At 44.9% G+C, this 13,487-nt stretch overlaps 1 protein-coding gene across 1 annotated transcript in view; it reads right to left on the bottom strand.

Moving 5' to 3' along the window:
- LOC147733200 (mucin-5AC-like) overlaps window positions 1-13,487 on the bottom strand; it is a 224,208-nt gene that overhangs the window by 44,983 nt on the left and 165,738 nt on the right. Inside the window, exon 29 of the mRNA XM_086956009.1 lies at window positions 5,833-6,007. Within this exon, the coding sequence (XP_086812135.1) occupies window positions 5,833-6,007 (175 nt within the window). The remainder of the gene's footprint in view (window positions 1-5,832; window positions 6,008-13,487) is intronic.

Raw genomic sequence — 13,487 nt, 5'->3', positions numbered from 1 at the left:
GACCGACGACGTCACATACCCCTCTGCCGGTGGTGACTGTATGATGGACCTGAGGCCGGGACAGGACTACCACCACGTGGTGCTGACTGGGGTTGGACAGGGTTTGTGGCACACTGGGCATTGCGGATGGCACAGGCACCCCTCCACCCGGCGCTGACTGGGTACCTTGAGCTGCTGAGTGGGTGTGTAGCCTGCGATGATGGCCCGTCCCGGCGGTCCGAGCTGCTCAGGATTTTTGTGCCTTGTTGGACCGCAGTGTAGGCCGAGCCAGCGGGCTGTGCGGGTCAACCGCCACATGGCCCCGCTTCCCGGATCACAGAGTTAGTGGCACCCATTGGGCTAAGTGGCTGTGCAGGCTGCAATGTTGCCGGGTGCCCTGGTATGTACCATCCCATGGTGTAATCAAAACCCAGCACCAAATGTGAGACCTGGTGGCCTGCGCAGCGTGGATGCATGGTGTGGAGGGTGCCATGTCCATGGGCCCCAGGCTTGTGGCTTGCAGAGGCACATGGTGGGACCGGCAGTCTACTCGCTGGTGGTGGAAGGTGAGCAGTGAGGCACGTGTGTGCATGGGTGGGCATGCTCCGATGGGCAGCGGGAGGGCCTGGGATGCCTCTGCCTGGGTGTGCATGGGCAGGCGATGTTTTCTTATGCAGTTGTGTGTACTGTCCCAGTCATGTCTCTGGACTCTGTTTCAGATGACCCCTCTGTCTCACATGTGTGACCTGGTGCACTGCCATACGTACCGGCAAGTGGTGTGAGGCCCACCGGTGGCAGCAGTGTGGCCTGGGTGTGTAGGGTCGGCTCTCACTCACTCTACCTCTCTCTTCTTTCGTACATGTTTCGGTGCAGCTGATGTGGCATGTCTGACCGGCTAGTCTAGATATATATGTTTATGGGCTTGTCCAGGGCGGTAAACAGAGGGGGAGAAAGGGTGGAGATATTGGGGAAGCAGGGAAAGAGTGAGGTTAGGCACACCCAAGTGGGGATAGAGAGAGGACACGCAGATGAGACAGAGAGGAGAGACTGGCAGAGTCACTGGAAGTTTAGATTACTAGATCTGTTTATATTAAAAGGGAGAAAGCGGAGGGGGGCAAAGAGACGAGAATAAAGAGAGAAAGAGATTGGGTGGAGTATACTGCAATCAGCTGATAAACTTGTTTTTATTACTGTATATGTTAATGTTTGTGGGTGTGCGCTCGCGTACTTGCGAACCTCGTTGTACAACAATAAATTATTGTGTATTTTTTTTTTCAATTTCTGTACCCACCCCCTCTTGCCTAATCTTTCAAACCAGTTTATTATCACCTGGCATACATGATGTGCAACAGTGTATTGTCACAGGCGAGTGCCACATTGATAAAAAAAAATAAAAAGTAGTGGTTAGGGGGACGACCCCACTTTTATCACAATGGGATAATTTAATAAAGGACGCGCACTTGAATGGCTCCATTTTATACATTGCTGAAATCCCAGCCCACGACCTCCGAGCTCAGCGGCCAAGTGAATGAAGAAGGGCGAGTTGGGCGGCCTGTGTCACCCGAGCAGCCTGCAGCTGGACTCCCGGCTACCTACCCCTGGTCGGGCTCTGAGCCTGGGCCACAATGCGGGATGAAAGCGTGCTCTCCCTGTACCGAAACGGATAATGTGCCCCCACCCCTCCCCCTTCTTGACACAACACACTGAGACTAATCGCTCATAATTTAGGGGGAGGGGCGAGGGGTCATCTATTGTGCCGAAAGTGCAAATGGTCAGCACATGAGGCATCACTCCCTGTGCTCCTGATGGAGAAAAGGTACCACAGGAAAAAACATAATATTTCAGTTTACATCCCTATTAAATCATTGCCTTGTTTGGAATGATTACCTGTGAATAACAGCAACAGCGCCAAGTACCTTGCAAGATCATTCCATCCTTTGCCCCTCGTCTCTAATGTGCAGCTCTGTAATTCAAGGCCTTCCTGTATTTAATAATGATATGTGAGGCACTTAGATTTTCCATCCATCTACAACACTGTGTGCCCAGGCCTGAGCTTTTCCTTTACAAGTACTTGTTATTATTATATGCATTAAATAGTTGAAGCAAACGAGAACTACAATTCCCAGAGTGCATTCATTTTCAATGGAAAGCCCAGAACCAAAAAACATGGTGCCAAGGCTACTTGCGCATTTACACATTCCTGCTTTAAAACAAATTAAGCGCGCCCTGACATTTCACAAGATGATAAGCACATTCACTGGAATTTTTCTGTGCTCAGCATATTTGGTCTTTATGAAATGTTATTGTTTGTTACTACTTTCAATAGAATGAAAGATTTTTGCCAGTTGGCAGCACGAGTAGCAACTGCTCCCCGAGTTCTCATTAGTTTATTTACCACCCTTGGCTATCTGCATCTGTGTATTTAATTGCTGACGATTGATTCTTGGTGATAAATCACTTTATTCCGAGGAGGGAGTCGTTCTTTCAAAATGAGGGCGTGTTACCATCAGCTGGTAGGCATTGATGTGAATCGGATAACTGTGCAACAAATGCCTGCCCGGATGTGCTCGCTGCACAAACAGCCCATTGTTTCCAGCAGTGCCAGTTGTCTATTAATGAAAAGAGGAATACAATTGTATTAATTTGCGGGATAGGCATACTCAATTTCTGATGTATGACACTAGTACACTTTTTTCATCCGCTCTCTTAGCAATCCTTCACACCATCCCCGAGCCCCTCCTGTACATTCAGTGCTATGAATGTTAAACGTATTCTTAAGTTAAACAAAAATGTAACACTGCAACAGTTCGAAAGTACAGAGTGGCCGCGTAAGAGGTGCAAACTGATATTTAGATTTATTTTGGTCTATTTCAGGTTTTTGTACTATAAGAAATTTACACAACATAAACGTTCTTGTTTTGTGCAAAGGTCGGGAGAGCGTGACACTGGCGCCAGAACACAGGGATTTCAGGGGTGATTTTTGTATCTAATCAGGCTCTCCAGGGGAGGATTTGTCCGCCCTTGCAAAGGTGTCTTGGTGCTAGAAAATAAGGGAACGGTGTCTGTTGTGGGCTTAGGCGCAGTCAAGCTGGCATTACGGCTCAGTGAGATAAGCACGCGCCAGTGAGCTGCTTGGTGGTTGAGGCTTTAAGTCTGAATCTGCTAAGGCCAATATAGCTGCCAAGCCTTCCGTGGTCAATACATTGAGTGGCGTGTATTGCATAATAACAACACTTGCGATTTATAGCGCTTAGAAATAGCAGGTGTGGGGTGAAGCGCTACTTTAAAAACAAAGTATTTCTATTTTTTACAGGCTCCGAGTTGTGGTGACCAGGCTCGGATGGAATTGTTAGCAGAGGTGGCAGACGGTTGTGCAGCCTCAGCAGTCCCTGCAGATAATGATTTACACTTATCACAAAGTGTGCATGAGAGCTGCCTTGACGCCTTCTCGAGGGTGCCAGAGGCCAATCGAATCCGCGCTTTTAACCCTTGCAACAAAAACAAGTCAGGTCCCGGGCCGCGCTGTGATGGGCTGTGATGGGCTGACGTCACGGGGGTGTCCCGGACCGGCAGCCAATCATAGCGCGGCCCGGGAATGACGTCACGGGGGTGTCCCGGGCCGGCAGCCAATCGCAGCGCGGCCCGAGACAAAAGGGCGGGGCTTAAAAAAAGCACCAGAAACGCCCCCGAATCGCGTTTTCAAGAGAAAGCGCGATTGACAGCCTCTGTCTCCCAATGGCTAGCCTCCATTTATGGAGCTAGCCAATGAGAGGCAGAGGCTGTGCCGACATCCATACTGAAGACAAAAGTTTTCAAACTGGGAGGGGCACTTGTGCCCCTCGCCAGGTTCGAAACCTAAAAAGACCTCAGTTGTTGCAATCGGACCCCAGTAAACACTGACTGCCCTGAGACAATCCAAACAAGATTTCTCACATTACGTCATGGTTGTTCAGAAAAACATGGCTACCACTTACATCACAGCCCTTCCAGCAGTTCTCATTGATAACAGCTCTTCAAAGGCTTAAACACCTTGGCAAACTTATATAGGAAATCCACAGTAAAGGAGACAATGCGTTTAAACAAGCAGCATTGGGTCCCACTGAAACTTGTTTCGTGCATACTTGCAGTTTATATTTTAGTCATGATATTTTCTCTATACTTTGCCGAGTGGCCGTCCTAGTACTGTTGGTAGAAGGGGAAGAATGGAGAGCCAGAGAGAAAACTACAGCAGCCGAGGCCAAGCAGAACTTAAAGGCAGGGACGGTTCTATGACAGGAGGACATAGGGAACCTCTTTGGAAACTACCAGCAGGGGGTGCCAGAATGCTAACAGAACCATCGAATATAGCAGCCAGTCACTGTGTGGCATAGCACAAATCCTTCACCAGCACTGCATAAATTAGAAAGCTTTGAAGCTCACTTCAGGGACTATGCAAAGGGCAAGGGTTTACTATGGCACACAGTGATCTACACCAGACACTGAGGAAGGGTGAACTTATTTTCAATATGTTGTCATTTTAACATACATTAATACTATTAGGGGACATGTTTTACCTCAGTTTAATACTTCAATACACCTAAAAGCAACTAAAGTTGATCAGGTTTTTTTCTTTGCAATGTTTCCGCCACTGTGCAGCACTATGCGTACCAATTTTTTATAACGTTTTAATAGATTGACATAGCAACAAATATTTGATTGAATTCTACAAATTATGAAGCAGATAATGGATTATGTGGCATGTGTGAAAACCCCATAATTTGTGTTCAATGAAGGGGCTGCAGAAACATATAAATAAAGTGGCTCTGTCGATAACTGTTTCACAAACTAGGACCAAAATAAAGATATACAATTCACCGAATTGAATTGGCAATAATATTTGTTTATACGTAGAGCCCATTGATGAAAGTTGTTTATTTTTTTCCCATTTGATACTGAAATATTACTAAGTTGAAAGACCAATGTGGCTCTAAAGATTTTCGATCTATTCTCGAAAAGCTGCTTCCACACACACATTTTGCTCCTTTGATTCATAACATATGTAAAGGTCAAGTCTAAAGGAAACTTGTGGCATGAGTTCTTTCTCTGTAAATTCATCTTCCTCTGCTACACGTCAGTGTCATCTTCAGAGTTTTTGAGGTCCCGGGCAAGAAATATGTTGGGGCTCAATTTGAGCTTTGCTTGTGGTTGCCATTGGGGGGCCACCGGCACTCATTTTTGGGGACCACCCATCATTCATCCTCACTAGACATTGATCAAGAGCAAGAGAGGGAAAACACACAGAGGGGAAAGAAGTAAAACGAGAAAGATGGAAAAACTCTCACAAAAAGGCAAAGGCAGGAGTTAGATAAAGGAGTGGGAGTGTCTAACAGAGGATTAATGAGGCATTAGGTGGATTGTAGCCTAAACAGCCTTGTATTCGTTGTTTCAACATTTAATAAGTCTAGCGGTGGGCTGGTGAATAGAGGCCTGGGTACCAACACTTATTCTTTCACAAATTAGGCACTGCCCCCAGTTTAAAACAACTTTGAACTTTAATATACATTGTCTTTCAATTCAAACTCACGTGATGCCGAACAACACTGATGTATGCTTTTAAACATTTGGTCACATCAAAATAGGTAGAATATGCCTTGTCCATGGTCCCAAAAATCCTGAGAATAATACTGCACAGAGAGAGGAAGAGTTCAAGGTAGAGGTAGAGGAGGAGGTGGACAGAGAGAGGGAAACTGGGTGAGATCAAGGGTTAGAGGGACATGAGATAGAAAGATCACTTTCCCTTGAAGGTGAGGCGCTGGGCAATTAACCACTTTGTCCATTCTTTGAAACGTCTCTGAGAAGTCTACAGATACTCACGGCATTGTCTGATGGGACAACAGGTGTTGTTCGGCGCGGGAACCATGATCATCTCATATCCTTCTTTTTCGCAAGCTGCCATTGTGGGTGTGTCACAGACTAGAGGACTGCACTGCACAGTAAAGTTTTTGGAACAAAAACACTCATTGCAACCACTTTGCCAGGTTTCTCCACTCTGTAAGAGCAAATTATATAATTATTTATGAGCCAGACTATCCATGCTGCACCAAATACTAGCAAAGGGAGAGGAGATCGCAGTAGAAATGAAGCTTTTAAATTACCCAAGAGACATGAAGTATGTTTTATTTGTTACTGTAATTCAGCTTTTTCCTTGCTTCGATTTAAGAAAATCATCACCCATAGTAGTGTGCACATGGCTCAACATGGCAGCTGCAAAGAGAGAGCTGTCTTAGCAGTAGGAGCCACTATCTGAGGCACATCCTGGTGTTGCAGGAAGGTATGGGTGCTGCCCCTTGTTTCTGCTTTGATGGTTGTTGGTCCCAGGTTTACCACAGAGAGTGAGGAAAGGGCTCATTCAGTCATCCATTCAATGGAAAACTATGCACACAATAGAAATATTGGGGCATATTATCAAGGACCGGTGTTAAAATGATCGCTGTTTTATCGGCAGGAAACTGCCGATAAAACGGCGATAATTTTAACACCGGTCCTTGATAATATGCCCCATTATCTCTTAAGATAGATTAATGCTACCAGGCCTCCTCTGACTGACAAGATCTTGTCTCATGATGATGAAGAGGGATGAAGTTGACATCGTCCTTCATACAGAGGAAAACTGAGGGACTACAAATCAGGGTCACTGTTCATATAAAGGCCGCAGATTTACAAGCATCTGTTAATCCGAAGCAGCACCAAAACACTATGCAATAGGAGCCGTTAGAATGGCACAACACGGAAAAATACTTTTATAACTCTTCGTTTTTGTTTTTTCTATACACAGAGAAAGAGCAAAGTACCATTAATTATTGTTTATGTGGAGGAAGGTGCCTCTTCCTGCACATAAACAAATATTAAATAATGGTGATTTGCTACTTTTATGTGTGCTGCAGAACGCAGCATAAATAGAAGTAATAAATTGCCATCACCTTCCTGCACATCGACAATCATTCCCTGCAATGCAGGCAGCCTTGCACTTTTGCGCAAGGCTGTCTGTGTTGGTGCTGGACAGCTAGTTTTAGAGCGAGCACTAGGGAGAACACAGAGGTTCTCCATATTGGTGTAAATACGGTGCATCCCTGCATTTTCGAAATGGTAGCATTGCACAATTTTCCACAGCACAGCGCTCCATGATATCCTAGTAATTATGCCCCATATTGTGTCTCAAAACTAGAGCCACAGAATGTGCAACAGGATGAGCCATAGGATGGGGCAGAGACAGATGCTATAATAGCCCATCAGACTAGGTCTTGACATCACTCAAGCTGTCCCAGGCTTCCAAAAATTCAGGATGACAGGTCATTGTTAACACCTTGGGTGCCAAGGGCAATTCCCGCTGGGTGCTGTTACTTCAGCATTCCCATTATACATGACAAGGTCAACTCGTCAAACGCACAGCGCAGGTAAAACCCATGACGAGTTGACCTTGTCATGAGCACTGAAGGGGTTAAGAGTATTTGTAAAATGCACTATCACCTGTGAGGGTATTTTCACACTGCTAAGGTGTGAGACTTGCCATGTCAGGAGGAGGACGGATTGAAAAGCCAGGTCGCCATCCTGTTAAGGAACTCAAATAGTGAGGAGCGGGCTCTAATGGGTCAGGTCCTTCCACATTCTAGGGTAATGTAGAAGAAAGTCCAATTGCAAGAACTGGTTCTGTGAATGTGAGAGGTGTTTGCAAGAAGGAGCCTTTATGAATTCTGAATGGTGTGCCTTCCACTTGACGACTTAAGTCATGCAGGTGCTGCAATTTTTCCAGGGTGTTGAGAGTATTGTCTGTGAGGCAGAGTATGAGCCAGGTGTCAAGCACATAGGAGAGGGGGATGCTTGCAAGTAGAATCATATATACATTGAGAGGATCGGGCTAATGGATGATCCTTGCGTTACTTTGCAAACATTTTTTAGGGTGACCAAGGTGTAAAGGGCATGTGTCCTGCCAGTCAGGAAGGAGCAGATCCAATGGAGAGCACGTCCTTAAATTCCAGTCTTGTGTAGGGGTCAGATGAGGATGGGGTGGGATACAGTGTTGAATGCCCTAGGGACATCCAGAAAGATGAGGGGCTCCTTGTCTCCCCTGCCTAGATTCATGCGGAACTCATCTATGGCAACAATGAGGGCTGTTTCCTTGCTGTGGTTGGGCCAGAAGCTAGACAGTGTGATGTCAAGATCTTGGTGGTGGCTGAGATGATTGCTATGGCATTTGTTGTGTATAGGACTTTGACTGGGTACAGGAGAAGGTAGATTGTTTTGTAGTTGCTGAGCATCAATGCATTTCCGTTGGTTTCTGGTGCAGCATGAGGACTGTGGCATGTTTACACTTACACAGATGGGGCAAGTGGTGAAGGTCGAATTGTTAGATGAGAAGGGGAGCTGAGTAGCAAAGTTTGTGTGGCCTAGGGGAGGTTCCAAGTTGCTGTATATGGGGGTTATTTTGCTGAAAAGAACAATGAGAAGTTACTGCTGAGGTTCTTGGAGGGGCTGATGCTGTTGCAGAGGGCCACTGATAAGGTCAAATCTTTCATGGTGGTAAAGATCTTTTTGTTGCTCTTGGTGTTTGTGTAAATGTGGTATGGGAATGCATGCATTTGGTGATTCAGATACATTGGTGGCACTGTCTCAGGGTGGATTTGGAAGGAGTTTCTCTCTGCAAGGTCTTGACGGAATCTCCATCTGCGCTCAAGTTCTTTGAGGTGGTGTTTTGTCATGCTGAAATGATGAGGATGTGGTCAGTCTAAGTCATCGTGGGTGGGCTTATAGACAAAGATGTTGTGCAAAGAGGTGAAAATCGGGGCCAAGAGGTGTTCAGAGTTGAATATGGGTCTTTTCAAGTGATGGGTGAGGCCTAGGTTCTGCAGGTCTTCGAGTATTGCTCTTAAGTATGGGCTGGCACTGACTTCTATGTGGAAGTTCAGGTCTCCAAGGAGGATGAAGGCACTGGATTTTAGGATAAAGCATGCCACGAAATCCACAATGGGATTGTCAAAATCAGTGTATGGTCCTGATGGTCTCTTGATGATGTGCCGACCAGGGTGACGTTGTCCGTTATGTGACGGTTGAGCGACAGGTGTTCCAATTTGCTGCGGTATATGTCTTTGAAAGTGGTGCAGCTAATGGCATGCTTGAAATTGATATTGATTCAGCCTCCTGGCTTGTGTGGTCTTTCCTGTCTGCTGATCTTATAGGAAGGAGGATTGGCTGTGGCGATGTCAGAGGCCAATGTGGGGTTCAACCAGGTCTCCACAAGGAATAGTAGGTCCAGTATGTGGTCATACAGCAAGTCCCAGATTTCTGTGGTGTGTTTGATGAGTGAGTGTTTCGAAGGATACATGAGAGTGTGGAGAGGTAAGTGGCTGGTGACAGTGTGAATTTAGGAGTGTAGAGTATTGCGTGCTGTTGGAGAAAGTCCCTCTGACCACAGAAAGGGGTCTCTTTGATCAGGAGATGTGAGCAGTGAGCACGGGAGAGTGCACAGGAACTTGAATGACGAGCAGGACAACATCCCCTTGGTGTTGTGTGGTGCCTGCAGCAGCCATGTACTAAGAGGCTGCTGGGGAAGAGAATGCGAAAGGCCTAGACAAGGCACCTGTTAGTAGGAGGAGGATGAACAGTTCTTGGCGCTGGGCAGAGATGGCTGCACACAGGCTTGCCTTTGGCATGCCTGTGGTCGCCAAGGAGCACAGGGGTGTTGAGAAGGGCACGAAGGGGTAGAGGAGGCAGTAAGTGGGAGAGTAGGAGATTATGGGCACAGGTAAGAAGTGTGAGGAGAAGCTGCAGGAAAAAAGGGCAGGAAAAAGCCAAGAGGGCTGAGAGCAAAGAAGGAGCAACAAGAGAAAAAGTGACAGAAGGAGGTAAGTCAGAAAAAAGTAAAGAGGCAAAAAGTAAAAAAGTGTTAGAAGAGGAAAAGTGGTAAGAAGAGTAGAAAGCATAAAAGAACCGAGTGGCATAGATAAAAAAAAATTGTGCGAGAGTGGGAGATGAGATAGAGATTGAATGAGAAAATGGTGCAAAGAGGAGCAGGAAGGCAGAGGCAGAAATAAATGAGTGTCAACAGATCCAAAAGTCAAAATTAAGTTGAGATAAGTAGAGTTTGAACAGTAGCAAAGCAGCTAAAAGAACTTCAGAACAACAGTGGCACAAGCATAAACAAACCTTAAGATAGAGAGAGCTTGGGAACAGGTAAAGACTATGGAAGTAAGCCGCAGGAGGAAAGGGTGGAAAAGGCCAAGAGAAAGGGAGCACAAAGAAAGAGCAGCACAAGTAAATTGTGCTGAAAGCAGAGAAATCAGAAAAAAGCAAAGAGGCAAAAGGTAAAGACATTTGAGATGAACAAAAGTTGTAAAGCGAGAAGCAAGCAGAAAAGAGCCAAGTGGCATACAGAAAGCCAAACCTCAGCAAGAGTAAGTGTGGGTGAAGAGCAAGGGACCGAAATAGAGAATACAGCACAGACGAGCAAAAGTAGAACAGGGAACCAGAAGCAGAAGGAAGTCAGCATCAATAGTGGCAAAAGGCAAAATAAATTGGAGTTGAGTAGAGATCGAACAGTAAGGTAGTGGTAAAAACAAATTCAAAATAGTGAGGCAAAAGGCAAAGCAAACCTTAAGGGAGAGAGAGAACTAGATAGAGAGTGACAGACCAGAAGGAGAGAGATAAGTCCCTCTGAACACACTGGAGCGGGATCTGGAAGGGCCCTTTTCAGGATGGGTGTACAGATGCAGGTAAGTTAGGAGGCCTTGGAGAAACCTGCTTAATGGGTGGTCTTTATTGCAGCCAACATTAAGTAGAACCTGGGAGGGGAGGAGCACAGCTGGAGGTGGATGGCGATGGGAGGTGTGTGGGAGGTGGGATGTAGGAGAGCAGAAGAGTACGGTAAGGAGCATGTGGGTAGGCCATTGGAGAAAAGGCTGGGAAAAGGTAGGGGGGTAAAGAAGGGGAAAAATTAGCAAAAAAAGTGGCAAAGGAGGGGGAGGACATCAGACATGGAATACGACAAAAAGTAAAGACATCAGAGACGAGCAAAAAAGGTAAGGCCAGAAGCACGCAGAAAAGGGCTGAGTGGCATACAGAAAGCTGAAAAAGAGGGAATACAGATGTGACAAGCAAAAGTAGAACAGGGAAGCAGCGAAAGAAAAAGTCAGCAACCATATTGGCAAAAGGTTAAATAAAGCAGAAGGGAGCAGAAATCAAGCAGTAGAACAGTGGCAAGAACAAAATCAGAACAACAGTGGCAAAAGCGAAAACAAACCTTAAGAGAGAGAGGAAGAGAGAGAGACGGGGAAAGAGAGAGAGAGAGAGAGAGAGAGAGAGAGAGAGAGAGAGAGAGAGAGAGAGAGGAAAAAAACCAGAAGAAGCTAGGAACTGGAGTTGGCTCTGAAAATGTCTTGGGTAGTACCATGAAGCTGCATCTCACATCATCATCATGATGAGGGACTACGAAGTCCCTCTGCCTTCACATGGGTGGGGGTGGGGACGGGAGAAGGGTGGGGTCAAGAGGGGGGGAGTGGGAGGGAAAGGGTGCGAGTTTGATCAGGTGAAGAACGTATCTTTTAAAAAGGAAGAAGAGAATACAATGTTTGATGTGATAGCTGTTTTGAAGCTCAGTTCTAACTATAAATTTCTTTGGAATTGTCAAGATGATAATTGTTGGATTATAGCTTTTTCTGTTTTCTCCTGTTTTATGTTTAATCTTTTTGAAAGGATATGCTGGGTAAATTGAGGATCTGTTCATGGAATTTGTGTGGGCTAAATAACAAAAGGAAGAGGGGGATTTGTGCACAGATGATACAGGCTATGCGAATAGACCTGCTATGTATACAAGAATCACACTTGACCTGGAATGACCGGCATTGCTTTAGTGATCTAGGCATGCATTTACTGGATTGTACTCGTCAAGGAACCACTACAAAGGGTGTAGCTATACTTATGAGAAGAGGTTTGGGCTCTCTTAAGCGCAGCAAGGCTGATCCATGTGGCAGATGGATTATTCTAGAAATTAATATCCATAATAAAACCTACACCATTTGCTCAATATATGCGCCTAATATAGATGATCCCGAAAGTCTGAATTTTTTAAGTTTAGAGCTAGCCCAATGGCCATCTCCTCTGATATTCTGTGGTGATCTCAATATTCATTTACACAAGGGCCTGGATCTCTATGGCAATGCTGGTTATACAGGTTTTAAGAAAAAGACTTATAAAGCTTTAAAAGGCTTAATAGTAGAATATGGTCTGTTGGATGTAGCATTTGTCAAGAATCCTCACTTACCAGATTATACTTTTTTCTCTGCTCCTCATCAGAAGATGGTGAGGCTTGATTATTTTTTTATCGAAGCCTCCCTCATTGATAATGTTACATTTGAGTTATTCCCCCGAGTAATATCGGATCACAACCCAATTATGATAGAGCTAACATCATATACTACCATCAATGTAAGGCAGTGGTCATTTGATCGAAAGCTACTGGCGGATACAAAATATATAGAACACATGGGTAATTGGATTACGGAATTTTTTGAATTTAATAGGGGTACCGCCCCCCCGAAAATTGTATGGGATACATTTAAAGCGGGTGTGAGAGGGGAGACTCTTTCATATTCAATAAATAAACAAAAAAGTATTCGGGATAAAATGGATCGGTTATACAAGCTAGTTAGCGATTGGGAACAGAAATTAATAAACGCTATAAAAAACACCCAAAATATTGAACCCATAAAATCCTCACTAGCCATTCATAAAGCAAAGCTTTATGAAGTGTTTGCAGTTAAATTAGCAGAAGAATCTGCAGTCATGAGAGCACAGATTTTTGAGCTCGGAGAGCAATCTGGCAAAATACTGGCAAAAAGAACAAGACAAAAGATGGCATCAACCCTTATTGGCGCAATTAAAGATGAGCTTGGCCTAACACATACTAAAACTGATGAAATCCTAGAGGTCTTTCGACAATTTTACCTCAAGCTATACACTCAAGATTTCTTAGATCATACTAACGAAACAATGCTAAATTTTATTCAAAATGATAACGTGTCTAAACTTTCTATGGAGCAGTTTCAGTTTTTAGAACAGGATATTACTTGGGAAGAGATAAATTCGGCGCTCCTATCCCTTGCTAGTGGAAAAGCCATGGGGCCAGATGGAATTCCATTAGAATTTTATCGGATGTTTAGAAATCTGATAAAACAAGATCTATTAACAACATTCATGGCAGCACAGAAAGGAGAAACACCACCATCCTGGGCGGAATCGACCATTATGGCATTTATAAAGAAGGATAAACCTCCCTTAGATCCGGCTTCATATAGGCCAATTTCACTTATAAATGCCGATAGCAAGGTTTTTTCAAAAATCCTAGCAAGTCGGATATCTGTGATAATCTCAACTATAGTATCACGGTGGCAACATGGGTTTATACCCAAAAGGGATACCACTGATCATGTTCGGAGAGTAATCTCCTTGCTTGATCGGGCTGAAGGTACAAACACACC

The sequence above is a fragment of the Lissotriton vulgaris genome, chromosome 2_1 (assembly GCF_964263255.1).
Source record: "Lissotriton vulgaris chromosome 2_1, aLisVul1.2, whole genome shotgun sequence".
Lineage (NCBI taxonomy): Eukaryota > Metazoa > Chordata > Amphibia > Caudata > Salamandridae > Lissotriton > Lissotriton vulgaris.
Note: the sequence above shows the minus strand (reverse complement) of the source record. Positions and strands in the feature narration are given on the sequence as shown.